Below are 23,291 nucleotides of genomic sequence, written 5' to 3'. Positions count from 1 at the left end.
AAATACTACTCATTATGAAAATATTGACGTAAATACAATTTGTTAATGCAGTTACGAAAGAAATCATCTACCTACCAACTGCGTATAATTTGTACCTACATTTTATTTTTCTATTAAATTCACCCCTTTTACCGTGGAAACAATTTAAATTCCATAGACGTCTCTGTCGGCGGCCGCGCTTCAAAACGTGCGCAACGGAACCGGATGTCCGTGGTCGATTACAGCTCGGCTGGAGAATGTGAAAATAATCGACTAGTCTATGCCCTCCGGCGACGTTTGCTGTCTAATGTCTATTACCTAACCTATTGGGTTTTTTTAAATATTTTGCTCCGGCCAAGCAGGGATCTAAATGATAGATTACATATCGTTGTGGATGTAAAGTAAAAATTAAAAGAAAAAAGCTGAGATCAGTAAAATTTTACTTATCAAAGGGAAAAGTTAATTTTAAATAAAATAAAACTTACCTACAACTTTTCTAACTAAACTTTTTTTTTGGAAAACAGATCAGATGGTATTTATAGCGTGGGGCAAAGAGGGCCGCGTCGTCATATGTATTACTACTATTTTCGATTCGGTGTCATGAGTCAAGGTATTTAAACGTACCTATATATAGTCCGCGTAAAACTGCTAGTCCGCTCTGAATATAGAAATAATCCCATCGCCATAGCAAATTGTATGACTACATCTGCTTGCAACAACTTTAGAGCGGATTAGCATTTTGGCGAGGACTATACCTACCTATATTTGCGGTAATACTATGCTGTACTATAGGTGCTATAATAACGAATGCCAAAAACAAAAACACCTTATACCTACTTACAAGAGGGTACCCATACCTAAGCTAAAGCACAGTAAAGTCCCTATCTCTTGGATCTGGATTGTTTTTTTTACAATAATAAGAAGTTATTGTAGGCGTTTTTAAGTTCATTCAGTTAAGAAACGTAATGTGAAGACAATTTTTGAAGTGTCCACAAAACATAATTATATTTCTATTCTATAGGCGAAAAAATATATTAGAGAAATTGAGCGGTATGAAATACTTCATGTGCGAGGTTGTCTAGAACTTGGAACTACTTCGCACATTCTGATATTAAACCTTAAATAATTCTTTAACACTGTGCCCATTCGATCAATACATAGTTGCAATGTAAGGCCTAAGGATTTATATCAATCAAAGTATCTACTCTATTGACCTTAATTCTATTAAAATATTTCGTAAAATTCATTGGATAATAATATTCGGTTGAAGAAGCTTACCGCAACCGGTGACCTCAATGCCACGTCAAACACTTATTACCAATCTTTACATAGTAGAAACAGTGGCGGATTTACCAGCAGGCTGAGTAGGCTTCAGCCTAGGGAGATTTTTGGGGCGGCAAATTTGGGGACCGAATGTTTTTTTTTGCTAATTAAAAAGCTATTTCATTCATGCCTTAAATGTGTCATGATTTCATGAACTAGCGTGACGAGCAAAAAAATAAACGGGAACCGTACGCGGGCGCGGCAAGCAAATAAAAAGAGAACCGTGTCATAAGCCGTAAATTGTAAAAGCAGGGGCGGCATAAACCTTTTTTTTTTTTAATTCGCCACTGTACATGCCAATTGTAGAAGCAGGGGCGGCAAAAACTGTTCAGTCTAGACCTTAATTTTTTTTTAAATCCGCCACTGAGTAGATAATAGAATGGAATACAAAATAAGACAGAATTGAATTTTGATAACTAATACGAGTAAATCAGTCCATTGTTTAGCAGACCTAACAAACATTGTAGCGCCATCTATCCTATGTAGTGTCAACTAAACAAACTACTAATTCGTTTCCAATAAGTTGGTATAAGTATGTGTAAATATCTTTGCTATTTGGTATGCTCATATTATAATGATTATTATTTGCAAAAACTAATAATATACAGCTTAATTAAATAGTAAAATATGTGAAATGAAATATTATTAAATATTAATCATAATAGGACGTCATTAAATTTGATGTTAGATTGACAGTTTTATTTATTGTCTATGGATAATGTGGTGCCAAGATTCAGAGACTTTCCCTGTTATAAGGATACTTTATTATTTATAGTTGTAAAACTGGACCATTGAAGATCTCTATCAATGACTTATAACATTATGTTATTTTAAGTATTTCACGTGATTTATAGGTAGTTAGATAAAAAATGGGATATTCATAAATGCGACCATTTAGTAGGATATTAAGTTCGATCGTTTATATGAGTCTAAACGTCTTTTAAGGCAAAATAATCACACTTAAGTTAGCACTTAGCAAAATGTACAATAACGTTGCATTAATCCCTGGCAGTTCTCGATTAAAGATGTCTCAAAATCAATTCAATGGTATTTAGAAACCTTAATCTAGCAACACTATAGCTACAACAGCGCTCTTGCTAGCGCTATCTCATAGTGCTCTTGCTAGCGCTTAGTTATTTATAAACATCGATATTTTCAACATCGATTTTTTTGGGTTATATTATAATTTATCATATTAATATATTATTTATATTATAATGATATTATACCGTATAGTATGTATATAAATATTATCTAAATTAAAAAAAATGTTGAAAATGATGAGTAATTACATAGATATCATAAACAAATGAGATATGAATGTAAATGAAAGTCTGCAAATTATTATTTTTGCCTAAAAACAGCAGTGTTATGCGCTACTGTGTTCCACTTTGTAGGGTGAAGTAGGGGAGATATACTTGTCTGAGGCGTTAGCATTCAGATAGGATTGAAAGTAATATATTGGTTTGCAACAATCGAACACTTTTCGATAAATCAATTATTACGTTGAAATTATCGGATATCCCTAGTGTTGCGTCGCAACGCCGGTGTTGTCAGGTCGCTTGTCATTTAGTGAAAATCTGTGGTTGTGTGCGATTAGTGCGATAGTACTTGCCGAAAGGAGGTCGTTTAGATGATTATTTGTAATAATATTGAAATAATGCGCGCATTTTGATCGATTTTTAAATAGAATACCTCAACCAATTTCGTGATATGTTATGAATTATTTGAAGATTAAGTGAAGTGAACTGTAAGGATATCTCAAAATGGCCAAGTAAGTGGATAGGATGTAAGCTTAATAGAATGAAATCTAGACACGGTGGATTAGTTTTTATATAATTTGAAGAGCAACGCAACCATGACTGTTTCATCATTCTTATTGGAAACTAAATATTCCTAAAATTGTCTATTTCCCAAAATAAGTTACGTGTTTTCGTATATCCCACTAATTTAATATTGTTTACTTTATAATTATATAAATTTATCGATTGCTGATGAAGCAAATTATCTGCTCGCCATAATTATTGATACCATTTTTACAGTGATTGCATGAAATAGTTATTAAAATAGCTATAATAAATAATTAAATTTAAATGGTAGTAATGTAATTTTATCACTAGAACGTAAACACTTAATCGCAACTCGCTAATGTATAATGAAGTATTAAAATATTAATTTATTCACACATCAAAAACGCTGTATTGAATTGATATATTTTTCCCAATAAATGTTTTTTGATATAACATTAATATGTTAAAATATTAAAAAAAGATAATAATTAATTCATAATAATGAACCTGCACAATATTTATACAGTTCCTCCAACTTGTCAAATCAAATCAAATCAAATCAAAAATTTTTATTCAAAATAGGTTCTTTACAGATCACTTTTTGAAAGTCAAAGCAACTACCACCACTTCACAAGGTGTTTCGTTATGGAGAAGAAGCGGCGAAAGAAACTCCATAACACACATCTTTTTAAAAAAAATGTTTTTGACAATGTTAACTTAACGTAATGGTACATGTGGAGCTGGAGCTAATTCAGACCACACCGTTTTGTCAGTCAAATAATCACTTACTTTATAGTACGCTTTTTTACATAGCGTTAGTTTAACGACATGTTTAAACTTTTTTTCTGTGAGATTCAAAATGTGGTCGGGTATTTTATTGTAGTAGCGAATACAGTTGCCCACGAAAGATCTAGCCACCTTACATAATCTATGTTTAGGAATTGCTAATTTATTTCTATTTCTGGTATTAAAGTTATGGTGGTTACTATTTTTTTCAAACATATCAGTGTGTTTTCTTACATACATAATATTTTCATAAATGTATTGACTATGCACCGTCAATATATTAATAGTGGGAAACAGTTCTCTTAGGGACTCACCACGCCGCAGACTATATATTGACCTTATTGCTCTTTTTTGAATAGTAAATATAGAGTCTATGTCAGCAGCACTGCCCCACAGTAGAATGCCATAAGACATAATGCTGTGAAAGTAACTGAAATAGACAAGTCTGGCAGTGGGTATGTCTGTTAACTGTCTAATTCTTCTGACTGCAAAAGCTGCAGTACTAAGTCTGCTGGACAAAGCAGAGATGTGGGGACCCCACTGGAGTTTAGAATCAATGGTAATCCCCAAGAAAACAGTTTCATTGACGAATTGCAAAGTCTCACCATTTAGAGCGACATTCATCCCCGTACTCCTTACATTTGGTAGCATAAATTTAATACATTTAGTTTTATTAGAATTTAAGAGTAGGTTGTTTGCATCAAACCAGTTCTGAATCCAACAAAGAGTTTCATTAATATCGTTCATATCCTGTGATTGTCGTTTTACTCTAAACACCAAGGAAGTGTCATCAGCAAACAAAACAACCTCAGATAAATCCTTTACTACATTTGGCAAATCATTTATATAAACTAAAAATAGAAACGGACCTAGGATGGAGCCCTGAGGTACACCTATTTTAATATTAGAACCTGCTGATAATGCTCCATTTACTTGCACTCGTTGGACTCTATTGTTTAAATAAGAATTTATCAACTTTAGAGAATTTCCCTGAATACCATAATAATGTAATTTTAACAATAAGGTTTTATGATCAACACAATCAAAAGCTTTAGACAAGTCACAAAAAATACCTATAGCATCATGTGCTTGTTCCCAACAATCAAAAATATGTCGCAGCAATTGAACACCAGCATCTGTGGTAGAACGGCCTTTAGTAAAGCCAAATTGCTTTTGATGTAAAAGATTATTTAGTTTAAAATGAAGCAACATTTGGTGTAAGAGGATCTTTTCAAAAATTTTACTTAGAACAGGCAGTACTGAGATGGGTCTATAATTGTTGGGATCTTTAGTATCACCTGCCTTAAACAATGGAATTATTTTGCTATGTTTCATTAAATCAGGGAAACAGCCCTGATCAACACACATATTAAAAATAGTGACTAAGTAGGGAGCTAAAGTTTTAATGATTGATGTACAAACTTTTACTGACATTCCCCAAATGTCCTCTGTATTTTTAACAGTTAATTCTTTAAAAGCTTTTAATATGTCATTAATTAAAATATGTCTAAATTTAAATTTAATGTGACACTGACTTAAATTCTCTTTAAGGATGGTCACTGCTTTAATTGGGGATGATTTTAAAAATTTAGTAGTATTAAATGGTATATTCGAGAAAAAAGTTTCAAATTCTTGTGCAATTTCTTTATCTGAGGTAATCTGACCACGTTCAGTAGTAAGAGATACTTTACTGATACTTAATCTACAAGTTCGTGTTTCGGCATTAATTATTTTCCAAATTGTTTTAATTTTATTATCAGCATTTTTTATTTTATTATGTATGAACTTAGATTTAGCTGTCATACAAACTGATTTAAATATTTTAGAATATTTACGAACATATTCATTGAAGTGAGGGCTACAGTTATTCTCTCTTTCACTATAAAGCTCGAAAAGTTTACTTCTACTTAGACGAATACCTTTAGTAGCCCATTCACAAAAACTAAGTCTAGTACTCTTTTCATACCTAACTTCAGAAAATATTTTTTTAAACTCTGTGTGCACTGTGGAGAAAAATGCAGAATATAAATTATTAACACAAGTGCTATGGTTCAGAACTGACAACTTATTTAGTAGCACTTTATTATATTTTAATAAACGGTGACTTGTAATTGGTCTATGAAGAAACTTTATGTTCCCTTCCTTGGATATGTTGTATTGGATATGGACAGACTGCCCCTTGTGATCAGATTTAATATGATTTATTATAGATTTTTCAACTACAGAGTAGTTACAGAAAATGTTATCAATGCAAGTAGCAGAGGATGAAGTCACCCTGGTTGGCTCAAAAAAACTATATTCTAAGTTATATGATCTAAATAAGGAAAGTAATTTTACTTTCAATGTGGTGTTTTCTAAAATATTCACATTAAAATCACCACAAACAACAACATATTTCTTACATTTGCAAATAATATCCAAAACATTTTCCATTACACCTTCAAATCTAGAAAATGTTTCTATGTTAGGGGGCCTATACACGCTAACCACAATAAGGCTATCCAGCTCGACACATGATAATTCAATAACACGTTCAACCGAGAGCCCCACTATATCCAAGCGTTCTCTTGATTTTAAACCTTTACGAGTTATTATTAATGAGCCACCATGGATAGCTGACTCACGGCTGAACGAACTAGCAATAAAGTGATTTATATAGTTTATTTGTGTTTCACCTTGTTTTAACCAGTGCTCTGTTAAACAAATTATATCATAATTGTTACTCTCTAAAAATAACTCCAGTTCCAGCTCCTTACTTGAAAAACCCTGGATATTCTGGTGCAATATTTTTAGAGATGAAAACTTTTTATTGCTAGTTTTATTATTACTAAGTTTACCCATATGAAGACATTTATTTGAAATATGTCTCTTAATTTGCTTATTATTATTATATTCATATGAATTACTTACATAATTATTTATTGATATGTCAATGTTATTAAATGAATTACTATTTGACAATGGTTGTAAATTAAATAATTTGCCAGAGGTGCACTCTGTTGTCCTATCATTTAATTTAAATTTTCCAATGTCAAATTTAAATTATTGGATGTCAATAATTTTAAATTATTATTCTGCTCAATAGAAGCAGGTTTGGTTGCCAAGTTTTTGGCAGAAATGTCAAAATAAAATTCTAGCACAACAGCTATCCGTCTTTTATAAAATCTAGGTAGATAGTAATTATCCCCTGTCAAATAAAAATTCATACTAAACGAGTTAGTATCAATCAAATGAAATTTATTATTATTGTCAAAATTTCAAAACATTGTGTTTGTTGATACCAATTTCCTATTAAGGTGTAAGTATTTTTAATGTAAATTCTCCCTGGAGTGGGAATTGGTTCAAACTTCTCTAGTTCAGGAGTACACAAATATTTTATAAATGAACTTGAGACATCTAGCCGTTATGTGGTATATAAGTTACTCCTTAATTAATATTAAAAAACTGATTTAAAAATAGAAAATAGACATACAGCCTTTTTGGTAATTTTGGTAACAGCCCTATCTATGCAGATCCTTTACCTGTTGTATAATTAACTGGTAATGGTCACTATTGTGTATAGACATCTGTAACAAACTTTATATAGAACAGCAGCTCTATCTGTCACAAGTACCAAGAATTACAGGTGCATTGCCACTCGTACAGGTTAACATGTTCATTATAGAAGTCAAACAGTTATGCACCATAAAAAATGCAAACATAAGAACTGCTTCACACTAAGAAGCTACAAATAAGTGTGGTGGTGCCTCCCCGGTCACACTGTACTTGTCCTTCCACCATTCGAAAGCGACTTATTGTATTAATCCTTACTAATATTATAAATCCAAAAGTAACTCTGTCTGTCTGTCTGTCTGGTTGTCTCTTCTTTATGCCCAAATCACTAAACCGATTTTAATGAAATTTTAATTGATTAGTAAGGATTGAATCGTAAACTATGCATTTGTTCAAGTGATGATCTTTAGCAAAGTTGGAGGTATGAATTTTCAGTTTTATGTATGTTAGTATGTTATATTATTTTCTTTTAAACGCAGGCGAAGCCGCGGGCAAAAACTAGTATCATATATTATGTCTTAATATAATTCTGTTCTTTCAGGGAAATGATGATAGTGTTTGTGTACGACACACTATGCTGTGTGTCAGAAGAGGATGATCCAGCTGATGCGGTGCTCTACTTCCATCCTGGATGGGTCTCCGATACACAGAGGCACGCTCTTGCTGGGCAGGTTAGTTAATTTTTTTTTATAATATAAGAGTAGCAGATGAGCATGTAGTCCACCTGATGGTCAGTGGTCATTACCACCCACGAATATGTGACCAATTCTATATAAAAAAAAATTCTACATTTGATCAAACATGCATTGCTACTCAGGCTACCATTGATACACGATTAAGATGGTCACCTAATATGAAAGTCACCGGACATCCACACTCTTCCAAATAAACAGAACTTCACTCTAGAAATAGCTTTCATCTTGTACCTCTCTATTCAAAATACAGTGCTCTGCTTTTTGTGAATTTTTATTTATATTATGTTAGTAGGAGGTGAGCATGCAGTCCACCTGATGGTAAGTGGCTACTGGCGCCTATGGACATCTGTAATTAACCCCAGATAGGATTTGATATTCCTACCTGAGGTTGGCCACAGATGTGCCACTACTCCTGAGGACTAAGCTGGAATGCCTCAGAAAAGTATGTCTCCCTTACCACATCCTTTAAACCAGAATACAGCAGCATTTAATACTACTGTTATGAGGCAGAAATAGGTGTGGCGGTGGTGCCACTGGAGTCAAACCACGAAGGATTCTATCACCTTCAAAAATCAAGAACCCTATTTTATTGGGCACAGATCTCCCTAAAATGAGAAAAGTTAAGGCTATTGCTAAGCTAAGTCTGCCTTAAAGCCACATATGGAGTAATAGATTTCACATAATCTCGAGGGTGTTATAAAACATTTCTGGCATATCCTAAATAATATGATTTAATGAACAAAAAAATATTTTTTAAGACGTACATAATTAAAAAAAATCATAGGCGTGCTTGGGATTCGAACCGGAACCTATGGAATAAAAAAAACATCAACATCATGCTAAAGCTAAAATTCGAATATGTTGATACATTTTGATAGATCTAAAATTTACGACGTAAAATGAACAGAGTTTCTAACCTTTAGTGGTTTAGCATGACCCCACACATTCCAGCAAGTTGATCAACAATGTGGAAAGCTATTAGGAAACTTGTAGGGGCCAGTTCATCCATTACAGTTTTGTAACTATCTACTGTCAATAAAAACGAAAGGAATAGACTCCAAACAGGTTTTGTAAGATGAGTTAGGGTAAAATAGGCGCTGGAGAAAATCGTATGATTGAAGTTGCAGGCTAAATTGGTCATATTTTTTATTAAATTCGCTAGTCACTGTTAATACATTTATCGCGATTTGAAAGAGCTCCTTTCTAATTCACTCGGATAAGCATGCCTTTGCCGTGAATGAAGAAGACCTGTTTAGTGAGTCTATATAGTTACTACGTCTATGGTTATCGACGGCTAGTGCAGTAAAATATGCACATTTTTAAGTAGATGTTTTCTTTTGGTTTTAATTTATTCGAATTTAGCTATAAACAGAAACTTGTATTCATAAAGTTGTATGTTTAGACATTAGAATATCACTGCATTCGAACCTCAAGCGTCAAAATGTAATCTCTTTCCGCTTTAAAAAATATTTATGTACAAAAATCCTGTACCTACTGATTAAAAATTTAATTTTTTTAATGAAATCCCTAAATGGATTCCCAATGATAGGCGCGTGTTTTCTTTTAGGAGGAAGAATTAATATTATAGTCCACTTTTGCCAAATGAGATTGTATAAACTTTACAATCATGTAGCTTTAATATGTTTTTAAATGAAACATATACTTATCGTAGACTTAATATTAAAACAGTAGGTACAAATTTCCTTACCTACTAGCTTAGGAATACAATTTATAGATAATTCTAAAGTTATATAAAATTTTTCGGCCCTTATAATAGCTTATCATACTTTAACAAAACGTTTGTGTACGATCGGTGTGCTTGATAAGGAAACTCAATGACCCCTCATGATTCATGATTCTTGATTAGAGATGGGCAGAGGGTTTAAACCCAATGGGTGGATACGGGTTTAAACCGGGTATTTTGGGTGAAATAGGGTTTAAACCCAAATAAACACCCAAACAGCGGGTGTAAACTATTGTCATTCATATTTTTATTTTCTTCGTGTAATATCATTTTTAAAATAATATTGTAAACAATTCACTAAATATGCACTCTAAAAGCACATATTTCATTTAACTACGCTGTTATAGTCCATTCGGATGTGTTACATTTGGGTTGCAATTTTCGAAGACCCAATTTTATTTTATGGATGTCAATGATTAGTGTAAAGGGCTTAGTGTACAGTCCTAATTTGTGGAGTATCAAATGTTGTCCCTCGGCCGCCATCTTGAAAAAAGGGGCACAAAGCGTTTTTACGCTCTACTAGGCAAACTATTTGTCGCACAGAAATTTAGTAAGAACAATTATGGTTTCAAATTGATTTACCTATAATTTTAGTTCTATAACTTTTTGTCGTTAAACCAAAAATAACAAAGATAATAACAATAATAGATTAAACTTTGGGAAGACTTTTTTTTAACTTTTTTCTACTTAATTTACAGAAAATAACATTGAAACATTTTGATAGAGGAGTTTTTATAGTCCGGTCAATTTAGACATAAAAATAGTAATCAAATAACATAAAGCTAAATTTCCGTAGACACCTTGGGTTTACCATCACAAGTAAAGTTCCAAAAGTCCTCATCGATGTGTGTGTCGGCACTTATTTGGGGTCAAACGTCAAAATTTTCGGGGTTCTGGATTTTTCTCGAAAACGGTAAATTTTATCGAAAAGTACCACTTACGTAAGCACTTAAAATTTTCTATAAAATAATGTTTATATTTTTTTTCTTAAAGCTATAATTATTAAGATATTACGTAAGACTTACATTTTACATTATATGCCCATATTCCCACACCACCTGTGCAATAGTCGTATACTATTTATTTGTTTTAGTTGTGCGCTATTTGTTTCGTCAAACAAATAATAATTAAAAAGATAATAAAAATAGATGAACCCCTAAAAATGTAATATTTAAAAATGTAAAAAACATTAGAAATACAGTAAAAACCTATAGTATATCTATTAAATAAACATTTGAACTATTTTAAAAGCTTTGTGTAGATTTTATTAACTCATTTTATAAACACCCAAATAAATACCCAGTGGGAGGAAATAAACGGGTATTTATTGGGGTTAAACCCTGCACAGGGTTTAAACCGGGTTCTTTGCCCATCTCTATTCTTGATCGATTCAAAGGTGGTAGAACCTTTTGTGGTTCGACTCCGGCGGCACCAACGCCACACCTATTTCTACCTAATAACAGCAGTGTTAGGCGCTGCTGTGTTCCGGGTGTGGTAAGGGAGACAGACTTTTCCGAGGCGTTCCAGCTTAGTCCTCAGAGGTAGCGGGGCATCTGTGGCCGACCTAGGTAGGAATATAATTCTATCTGGGGTTGATTTCAGATGTCCATGGGCGGCAGTAGCCACTTACCATCAGGTAGACTGCATGCTCGTCTGCTACACCTATATTATAAAAAAAAATGCCACGTCAGCGAAAATAAATGGTCTCATCACTCATCTAAAAAAAATAGTTATTGTACCTATTTCCTACTGTTTTTTCTCATTTCTTATACACTGGTATAGCTAGGCCCATGTCAGTCTTTATTTACAACGCTGTTCTTACATGAGTCGATAATAACCGGCAATATATAAAACATATATGTTTTAAATGACTAGTGATTTTTAAATAAATTTAAAATAGTTAGATGCAAAACAAAATACTCGTAATCAAGTTAATATAAAACTAGTTATATTGTGTAAAAGAAATCGATTCAGTGACATTCAAACAGGCGTTTAGAAGATACATATTATTTTAAATTATCAACACATAGTTTTATTCTGACGTAACTGTATACAATGTATAAGTTACGACTAGCTACATCACAACATTGCCTATAATGCAATTTGATACATGTAAGCAGATCAGATTTCTGCCAGTCCTTGACCGCTGGCTGACGAGATTAACCTTGAACAGAAGCCGGCTTCGAGTCAACAAGCTTAGCATTAAGATTAATGTGGGAAACGCTAACTCGTGTCGTATGTCAAGATTGTCGCAAAGGGATAAATCTATAATCTATAGATATAAATAAAATTGGAGTGTCTGTTTTTAATATTGTAATAACCTCTTTTTACTACATGCATATGAATATACATATGGTACATACACCAAAATAACATTTTTTACAATTTTTGTCTGTCTGTCGGTCTGTTTGTCCTGGCTAATCTCTGAAATGGCTGGACCGATTTTGACGGGACTTTTATTGGCAGGTAGCTGATGTAATAAGGAGTAACTTAGGCTACTTATATTTTAAAAGTAGCTGTGCCCCACGGTTTTCTTTTTAACGTCGGTGAAACCGCGGGGCACAGCTAGTTAGCCATAAAATCCGTAAATTGTGCTACTTTTGAAGAAAAAATGTTTAAAAAATACATACAAAATACACAAGTGCGTTGGCAAAAAAAATAACCTTCTAAAGCTTATTTTTATCTTGCCTATGCTAAGGGGAAGGGTCCAGAAATAAATACTTCCCCATTCCACATGAAAACTAATACGGTATATACTTATACGGTCTTTCCCTTTTTAATTCTATGGTCTTTTATATTATTTTTTTGTTCGTAATACCTCGTGATGATAAGTCAATGACTATAGCAAAACCTCTGTGTTTACGAGAGTCTTACTATCTTTCAGCAGAATCTTAAAGATTAATGAAAGAAATCATATAAGTCCCTTAAACAACTAGAACAGAAAAAATATAGCCTTAGCAGTCTTAGTAGCGTAAAAGCTAACCGATAGTTTTCTTCCAGGTGGTAGGAACAGCACACTGCATCAAATCACTGATATCCCAGCCCGTTGCCATCACTCTGCAAAGCGGGAAGTTCATCATACGGGAGTACGGGAGATATGTGCTGGTGAGAGAAACGTAGCACCTTATTATTATTAGTCATATACATTTTTTCCTACGATAATAATATTATTAATTAATTCTTACTTTGTGTTATCGGTATGTCGATTTAAAGACAAGTGATCTAAAAGTTTCTGAATGTATTGTAATTTTGAATACTTGAAAATACCATTTACTAAAATATCAATAACAGCTATCAAATTTAATCCATTTGCAATAAATATTTTGTATTTATTGTATCCGCATAATATTTTTTAAATATATCCAAAGATAAAATAAATAGATTATATAGAAATACATCAATCTACAAGTACTGAATTTGTAGAAAACCGTTTTTTCTTTGCTGCCTTCGAAATTATAATAATAACTTAGTTTTTCTAACTACTATCAAAATAATGCAATTATTCCCAGGCCATAGGCAGCGACAGAAACATACCGGACTGGGTGCTAAAGAATCGCGCTAACCTCCTGACATCGATGATCAGGGTGTACCACGGAGACCTACAGTCCTTAGCGGCTAGCATGGAAGACCAGCGACGTCTAGCAGAGAAGCTTTACCAAATATTCGAGACCTACCTCCCAGTGTTGCAGTACGGGTGTCATATATTCCAACGGGTTCCAATGTTAAATCTTCCTAAGGTAAGGGGAGTTTGTTATAAATCTCAAAGAAGAAGTGTGAATTGCGACGGTTACAAGTTACCGAACAATGTTGAAAAATTAGGAGGAGAAATTAGGTCCTGCAAGCCAGATCGACAAAATTCTAACATATTTATTTGGATATAGCTATTTATTTTAATTGGACATGAAGAAAAATAATACATTGGAGGATAATAACTAATAAGTTTGTTGGCATCCTACGAGGCAAATTTTGGTCCTGCGAGCCGGATCGACCCTGCATATGACTGACATGGCATCATGAATATATTCATTCGTGGCTTAAGTAACTTTCATTTCCAATTTCCTATCAAAATATGCAAATGTACTTTATATTTACAAATCGTAATTCCTTTGGCGCCAAGCGTATATTAATAAATTATTGAAATATGGCAGACACATCCGAGATGTCCATTATGTGTAATAATTATTTATTTACGGAGTCGTTATCTCTCAAATGTGTTAATGTTTGCAATCAAAATGTGTTTAACTTGTCGGTTTTACTTATGATAACTGTAAGTGTTTATTTACACTGTGTATCTTATCGTAAACTAAATCAAATATAGGTAAGGCAGGTAGGAGTCGAGAGTTTGTTATTTAGGTTTGTTGCAATTGTTTTCGTTGATATTATTATGGTTTTTATTTTGAGGCTTTCTTAATAAAATGCTGAAACTAAATAATTGCAAGGCAATCTGTAATAATAGCCATTCATTACTATATCTCTACTTAGACTCATTCATTTATACTTATAGATTAATTAGGTATTCATTCGATTTTAGAAATCCCCTCTTCGATATAAAAATATACATACCCATAAAACAAATGACAAATACATACTTCTAATCGGATTCAACCCTTTAGTGGCTTCCTACAGACCTACGAAAACACTTGCGATTGCGCGGACAAAATGTATACTAAAAGTTTAAAAATAGTCCCAACAAACTAACAGACTTGTTGATCAACAAAACAATAGACGTCACGTCCCTTGTTGATCATCAATCAATTAATTAGTGTGCATATCAACGAGACATCCCTTCATTACAATTTATTGGCTGGATTACCGACGCAACTAATTAGGCTAATGTGAGCGGGAACCGCGTTCAATTCCCTGTTGGGTTGAGGGAGAAACATGTTTAGTTTGGAAATGTTCATATAAATTTGTGTATTTAATGACTAGCAGAATTGTGTTTGGCTTAACGAAAATTTGTACAGCAAAATGTTAGATATAAAAGTTGAAGTAACATGAACTCTGAATGAACCTAATCTGTTGAATTTTTATTCAATGAAATATCAAAATGCAGTGTTCAAATTGGGCTGGTGTGACTCAATATATAAATCTATTTCTCTCTCTCTCTCTCTCTCTCTCTCAATACATAAATTAATTATTTTGATGTCTTCGAACCTAACCTAACTGGGATTTGAACCCGGATCTCTCTGCGTGTTAGATCATAATATACCTAATTATAATCGCTCTATAACGCGGATCGACAATTTAAGTTTCTCATGTCGTCTGTTTTACGATAATGTATAAATTGTATGCTAATTTTAAATCATCGACTAACTCTCAATTCCATATTGCAGAGTGCCACATCAATATACATGGAGTCAATGCAAATTTTGGAGCATTGTCGCAAAAATAAGGGAGTGTTAGGCGGCGTGGTCTTATATAATAACAAGTAAGTTTTAGGCATAATTATTAGAAATGTTATAAATAACGTATTGTATTTAGTCATTTAATATTCTAGTATTCTTTTTCATCATAGTAGTCTTATTTAATTATTTTATCAATGTATAAATTAATTAATGCATTTTTTATATGTTAACAGTGTTTTTTATTTTTTTTATTTTATGCTTTAATTTTTTGTCATTCTCTGTAAAATTTGTTTAATTGTAAATTTAGTCTAAGTAATTTAGCGCCATTATTTAGTAAGATTGGTTGTATGTATAATAGATTAGTATAGACATACCATTCATACTGGTTCGGATTTTTACCATCCACTATAGAACAAGCAGGTTTTTAGTATGATAAAAATGCGTTTATAGTTCGGACTCTAAACCATTCTTATATGAACAGAATAATCGCAACCCAACTGACTCCAAGTCTGACCTCATACCTGACGGTAGTGGACCCCTACCGGATAAAGTCCCCCGCGGAGACCCTGCACACCGACACGCCGCTGCCCCTCGGCGCGCAACTGTTGGTAGTGTACGTCGGTAAGAAGACCTACAACCAACTGAAGCGGCAGTCGGAGAAGCTGCAGGAGTTTAACAGGAACGGGGAGGAAATGATCGCTAAGTTTAAGAAGGTTGGTATTGCTGTTTTTAACCTAATTACTGTTTAAATGACTTTTTTTATATTATAGGAGTAGCAGACGAGTACGCAGACCACCTGATGGTAAGTGGCTACTGCCGCACATGGACATATGGAATGCGCCGCTACCCCTGAGGACTAAGCTGGAACGCCTCGGAAAAGTATGTCTCCCTTACCACACCCTTCAAACCAGAACACAGCAGGCCTTAACACTGCTGTTATGGGACAGAAATAGGTGTGGCGGTGGTGCTGCCGGAGTCGAATCGCAAATGGTTCTACCACCTTCATAAATATATATACTATTATAACTCTTACAAACTTATTTATAAATTGTGGTAAGCTGTGTAACATATATTGCAAATGTTCCATTTACATGTAGCATTATAATATAGAAACAATGTTTTGTTTGTTTTTGTTTAAGAAACATAATATCTTTCATTATGTGTACTTACGAGTATATAATTTTGTTTGTCATTTTATCCTTGTATACGAATTTCCGATTTATATATATTTTTTGTCACACTATGCCAATTTCAGATGCAAGAAGCGGAAAGAGAAAAAGCGCGCGACCTCCCACAGTCCGGTATGAAGAGGGACAAGTCGCTGCTATTCACCGCCGTTCCCGAAGAAGATCACACGATGATATCCCCACCGAATAAGGAGTCCACTGGAGAAAAGAAACCCAGCATGCCCGATGTAGTCCCCTTTACGAACAAGCCCAGACCGAGGCCTAATAAACTATCCCTAAGCTTCAAAACACAGAAGTCACTCGATGAAGAAGATTCGAAAGAAAACGAGAAAGTCTTCACGGGCCAAACAAGTGTCTGCTCCACCCCGATGATAGAGTACAAGCGGCTACACGGCAACATGCTCTCTATTTGCCAAAATCCTGATAATCAAGAAGAGAAAACGGAACCAGAACCAGATGTGCTGAAAAATATAGAGAATACTAATGGTACTGTGAATGCCGATCACGAAAAACGGGACAACAAACACCTTTTGGACGGTAACTGCTTAGCAGAACACTTTGTAAACAAACCGGAACCTTTGCGTAAGCTAGCGAGTGTTACAGATTTGCAGGAGACGTTCAGAAAGATCTCATCGAGAGCGTCCTCGAAGCTTAAACTCCGACGGTCCAAATTAGACGAAGATGCAACGCCATCGCCGGAACAAAAGACAACAACGTTGACCATAAACGACCCATTATTTCCAGTGTTCAGAAACGACGGTGTCGCCATCTCTGAATCGCTTTTCAATCAGTATCTCGAACAGTATTACTCTGGTATAAAGAAAGATTCAAAGGAAGACAATATGTTTAATTTTAATTTGAAGTTGTGCGAGTTGAATAAGTTTGAGGACTTCGATTCAGAAATGGCGAAGTCACCACAACGGACGCCGAAGAAAATAGCAAAAGATTCCACTAAGACAATAAACACAGACCAATCCAGGCGTAAATCTTTATCGTTACCTTTAAAATCGCTATCTGAGAGTACAGATTCACAATTCGGGTCTGACTCAGAATCCGTAGGCTTTAAGAAGAGGCTGACAGGTGTACAGTTGACTCCGCTGATGGAGAAGTTGAGTCATCTAGCGTTCTCGGATAAGTCGAGCGGGTACAGCAGTAGAGTTATGACGCCGCTAGAGATAAGGGAGTTTCTCACGCCGGCTACAGAGAGACAAGTCACGTTTTCTGAAAGGTGAGTGTTTATAAATAATATTAGAGAGTGGTTGTGACTAATGTAGTGGTATATGGGACCGAATCTTGTACTAAAACCAAAAAAAAACCCAAAACCGTTAAATAAGCTATTTAGGAGTAAATGGACAGAAATCTCAAAATGGTACGAAATTTTTACTGAAATTGATCACGAATTAATTAAAATCTTACCATACTCGTTATATCCAAATGATTAATATGGGAACAGCAGCATCATTGTAGTCTAATCAACTAAGCTCTATCATGCTTATACCACCTGATTATCTTTAATTGATTCTGATTATATTTCAAGTTCAAGAATAACAATAACTTTATTTTGTTGCTATAAATAGTTTATATACCTTTTGGATGAAAGTAAACTATATTTAACAGGCTTCAAAAAAGATCCTGAGAGGAGTATTCGACCACAATATACGTATGATCATAATTTAGTAATACAATGATACTTTCAGAACGAAGCCCCGGCAAGAATCGAGCAGCGATTCGGATTCGGACGCGGAGTCAGACTGCGATATAGACGCGTTGCCCGACTACGCGGCGAACGCGGTGAAGTGCGCGCTGTTCGTCAGCGGGCTGCATAACATGGCGCTGTTAGCGTTGCTAGACACAGATGCTGCTAATGACGCGGAAATTATTAATCAATTGGTGAGTTTTGGGAACAGACGTTTAAAGTTAAATTTAGACCTGTAAGAGTAACTATTTGTATCTTCATGGCGTGTAGAGCGTGCAGGCATACAGATATACGGGGCCCTTAGCTACACGCTATATTAGCGGCTTAAGGGGGCTTAAGGGGCGGTCCGCCCTGGGCCTCCGATCAAACAGAGCTAAAAAAAAAGGTCGTCAGAATCAATCAATCTATGAAATGTGTATAAGTCAGCGAAAAAAAAGAGGTCACGGAATCGCAGGCGAACTTTTTAGACTGGGGGCCTCCATTCAACTTACCGCCCTGGGCCTCCGCCGTTCTTAGTCCGCGGTCTTAGGTCTTGTCTTGTCTGCGGAATCCTAAACTACAAAAAGTGTTATAGATTTTTTGTTTGCCATTTAGAGTAATTGAGAGTAGCCTTAGCTATGAAAAAGGCAATTGGTCTGCTTTTTGTAATCGGACAGAGATTTTTTTAAACTTTGCTTCTCAAATCATCAAATCTCGAAGTTTGCTACATTCCTAATACATTTAATAGTCCCATTGCATACATACTTAACGTTCTATTCGTTGTAAGTGGGAAACATCGCTAAACGCGCTCGGCGGCGTGGAGCAGCAGTGCGCGGCCACACTGGCGACGGGCGAGGCGGCGGACTACAGCCACCTCACGCTGGACCCCGACTGGGGCACCGTGCGCCGCGGCGGCGCCTGGCCCGCGCTCGACATCGCCGCCATGGGCCTCATACACAACGAGTTCGCCGAGGATCCGCAGTTGGAGGAGTTTATTCTGAGGTAAGTTTTGATGTTGGACTTTTAGGGTATTCTTGTTTTATGTGGTAATGTAACTTGTTATAATTTAGGACTTTTAGATATGATATATTCCTTAGAGGCCTGCTATGTATCAGTAAGTCCACTGTTGTCAGAAAATAACCATGATAGGCGGCAGCTGGTATTTTCTATCTAACTAGTATAGGACATACGCTATATTGCTTTATTATATCGTTAACTTTAAAAAGAAATACAACTTTACACACTGTATAAACATTAAATTTTACCTATATATAACATTTAAATAAATTATTTTTATTTATTTTATAATTAGTAGATAAAACTGGTCGACTGATATGTGACTGTGTATCCTAGAGTGCTCAAGATTCCAGACTCCATCAAAGCGTAAGAAAATATCGAAATAAGTAGGCATTTTAGGCTAGGAGTTGTGAGCGTTTATGGTATCCACCCACGACAAGGAATCCTATATTCTAAATTGGAAAAAGAAAACATTTTCGTTTATCACTAGTCAAACGATGCAAGACTCATATGTTAACTCCGGTGTTCTCAGAAGCGACGAGAGCGTGGTGCTGGGCGCGGCGTGCGGCGGCGCGGAGGTGTACTACCAGGAGAGCGGCGCGCGGCCGCCCGGCCCGCCGCCGCCCTCCGACCTGCTCGCCGCCGCGCCGCTGCGCGCCCGCCGCCGCCTGCACCGCGACCACTCCACGCTGCTGCTCTAGCCGCGCACAGGTGACAATAAGCGCTGTTACACTAGCGGTTCGCCGCCTAGGCGGTTCGTTTCAGCGGCCAGCCGCCTGAAGCGGTTGCTACAGCGGTTGACCGCTACGGCGGCCATTGCGACATGACCAAGGTTGTGATCAGTTTAGAGTTTAGACTAAAACCAACTGCAGAACGTATTATCGTTTAGCATCTAAAGACCATTGCTATTGCAGAACACTGCTTTTATTAGACAAAAATAACTACTATAAGTTTCTCAGCTTATAATAGCAGTATTTACGCTGTTACGTTATTTTAATAAATGTATTTCTAAAGGTCCTACTAAGATAAATGCTTTGTTACCCTTGTATGCATCATTTGCAAATATGTACTACCAAAACAAATAATTGCATGATATATCTTATGACTACACTGTATCCATTCAACATATAGATATAATGTTACAATTATAATTATTTTCTTTTTTTTTCATAGGTATACTGAGAAGGTACATTGGATGAGCAGCGACCACTTTGTACGTACGTCATGCGAAATCGTCAATGTCGTGCAACATAATCGGCAGTCAATGGTTGAATATTCTTGTTATTGTTATGAGGACCTGTCGTAAATCGGAGTTGAAAGTACTTTACGACTTATCAATATCGAAATAATTGATTATTTGTAGTGTGCAACAAAAATAAGTAAATTGTTATTACATATTTTTACCACAACGTACAAATGTTGCGTTGAACGTAAGATTTGCGCATGTTATCCCGTCATTGCATTTTTACAATGAATGTTAAAATGTTACAAGTTTTTGATAACGGATATCAAATATGGCTCAGGGGGCTGTACACACGTTGAAGTTTCTACATTCTAATTGAGATTTTTGCTTTATTCTTCATTTTCTTATCTTGAATTTCAATTAAATCAAATGTAAATTATTTTAAATGGTATCGTAACATTATTTCACACAATTGTCTCACCTTAATAATACTTTTGTGCAAATCAATATATGAATTAAGATTAAACTGTAACGTTTGTAATATACGCAAATCTTTACGTTAAAAGACATCACAACTTACGTAAAATTACATAATAAGTATAATTTTTATGTTTACGTAAAACAAAAACTTGACGCTGTCCTATGAACCAAAGGGAATTGGTTTGCTTAGTTTATGAAACGGAATAGATATTTTAGATTTAGATATTAATCTATTTTTTAAAATCTCAAATAGTGAACTTTTATGTTATTCCCTAATATTTCTTCTATACATTTATCATTCTAATTACTATTTTCGATTCCTAGTAAAAATAGTGTGTTATAACCAAATAATAGAATTTTCTAGTAGTAGTTTATCAAAGGCAATTACGCTCGTAGTGTTTACTGTAAGTATGTCCAAAGATAATGATTTATTGACAAGTATTGCGGCGTTAAGAGACTTGCTATTTTTAGCATCGGCAATTCGGCGTAGGTAATTGCATCGATACTGTATCTCGTTTTGGCGACTTGCTGCGATCGAATGCGGTATCGAATATGCCATTTAAGTCTGCTGGCATCTCACTTTGCAAATGCGTTCGAACAGAATCGGAGAAGTGATATTCTTATATCGCCAAATGCCGCAACAGGTGTTTTACAGCGCGGAGTCGTCGTTCGCAGATGCTTAAAGTAACATGTCTGTTAAGGCCTTTACCACTTCACGAAGAGTACCTTTGTATCGTATTTTGTTTCCACCTCAAGTTCATCGGACGTTTTTTATAAAAACTATTGCATCTTGGCGACCTAGTGCTAAATTATTGAAGTCGTGTATTGTATAAAAACATCTCTGGATTCAAATCTGCTTACTTAGCCAGTTTACTGACAATAGACCGTATTGATAATTATAGGAAAACGGACTTCAATATTTGCAAACAGTAAAATGCTTCCCGTATTTTTTAGACCTAAAATAATTCAAATTTAATAACATGAAAAGATTTCATAAAGAAAGCTTCTCAATAAGATTATTTGTCAATAGATCATAAGCAAAACAATTATTTCATTACCTCTTTCTTAGTATTAGATCACAAATCTGGCCATTTCCTACTTAGTCCGTAGTAAAGTTTACAGGTTTACGACATATCTTGTATCTCTCCAAACCAAATTATATAGCAAAGCTAGTCTATACAGAATGCCGCGCCAATCTCTGTTCAAAGGCCAATAATGCGCTTATATTAGGTTGGATTTCTTAGTTTGCCATTTGAGAATTGCCTTCAATCTCAAACCAGTAGACGATACTATATGAAACTGGAAATTTTAAATGTGCAACTTAATTTTTGGCCAAAATTAGTTTTATATAACAAACTTTCTTACGATTTCAAGGCTGAAAACATCGTATTTTTTAAATCTACACTAAATTTGCAAACGTGGTCAATTATAGCATAATATAGATCTATCGAAGGCAAACTTAGAAACCTCAACCTAGCCCGAAGTTTCCATCCATTTTGGAATATTTTGCCGAACTGCCAACTGATATTAGTCCAACGAAATTGCTATATTATATGTGTGCAGTAAATCTTCTCTGCTCACTGCATTCTTGCCATTAGCTTGTAAGTTTCGGCCACATAGAGACATTAGCTAGTTTGCTCAATCTTGCCATTCAGATATTATTTTCAAATGTTTAATATTTTATGTATTGCACATATAAATATGAGAATTGTATTTTGTTGAATATTGTATTTAGACTACGTATTAGTTATCATTTTATTAAACATTAATTCATTACCTCTTATAATATAAATATTTTGATTTATTTAAATACTTTCATATTGTTGTTTGTGAACAATAAGGGTGCTTAGTTTGAGGTGTAGAGTGGACATATGTTATATGAAAATGCTAAACTGTCGAAAAGTCGAAACGAAGTTGATGAAGCGATCTAACGTAATAACGTACGGATTTAACAAGACAGACGTCTGTTCTTTCTCTAAGCCCATCTGCTACGCCTTGAATTCTCACTTTTATTTCACTTGTCGTGCCTAGCTCGACCGAGGTGTTGTATGTAATGATTGTGTATTTACATCGCAGTATTATTGTTGCATTTAGTCTCCTAACATTCCATAATGCGTGCAGCTGCAAACTATGTACAAATCAGTCTAATCATTCCGAAGCTCGTCCAAAGCAAATAAGCTATTTATAAATGATTGTATTTTTTCATTATTGCAATATTTTTGTTTTGTATTGAAAATGTTATTGTTGAATCATTATTTTTTATATTTGTTTTCTCATTCCACTGGTATGTAATGTCTTGCCATACTAGGAGTGCCAATTCGACACGTGGATGGTGTTTATTTATATGATTATACATGCTAGATTGTTAAGAATTTTAATAAAACCAGATAGTGAGATTTTTGTTAATTGTATACTTATGTAATGATAAATATACCCCAATAAATAAGTCAAAAATTCAATATTTTTAAATATATATTAATATACGATACCAACATACTAATTATATATATATATAAGACTACAATAGTACAGCAA

General features: G+C 34.6%; 1 protein-coding gene across 1 annotated transcript; it reads left to right on the top strand.

Annotated features, from left to right (window-relative positions):
- The first annotated feature begins 2,852 nt into the window (after positions 1-2,852).
- HPS4 (Hermansky-Pudlak syndrome 4 protein) lies at positions 2,853-23,215 on the top strand. The gene is made up of 11 exons (XM_073093488.1): positions 2,853-3,076; positions 7,972-8,101; positions 12,870-12,974; positions 13,379-13,606; positions 15,203-15,297; positions 15,696-15,927; positions 16,470-17,629; positions 18,099-18,291; positions 18,864-19,078; positions 19,626-19,804; positions 20,267-23,215. The coding sequence occupies exons 1-10, from the start codon at positions 3,069-3,071 to the stop codon at positions 19,792-19,794; spliced, it is 2,535 nt and encodes an 844-aa protein (XP_072949589.1). The 5' UTR covers positions 2,853-3,068; the 3' UTR covers positions 19,795-19,804; positions 20,267-23,215.
- Positions 23,216-23,291: the final 76 nt, after the last annotated feature.

Source organism: Epargyreus clarus, unplaced genomic scaffold (assembly GCF_041222505.1).
Source record: "Epargyreus clarus isolate Ecla_fem2 unplaced genomic scaffold, WU_Ecla_fem_2.2 ptg000004l, whole genome shotgun sequence".
NCBI classification, from domain to species: domain Eukaryota; kingdom Metazoa; phylum Arthropoda; class Insecta; order Lepidoptera; family Hesperiidae; genus Epargyreus; species Epargyreus clarus.
Note: the sequence above shows the minus strand (reverse complement) of the source record. Positions and strands in the feature narration are given on the sequence as shown.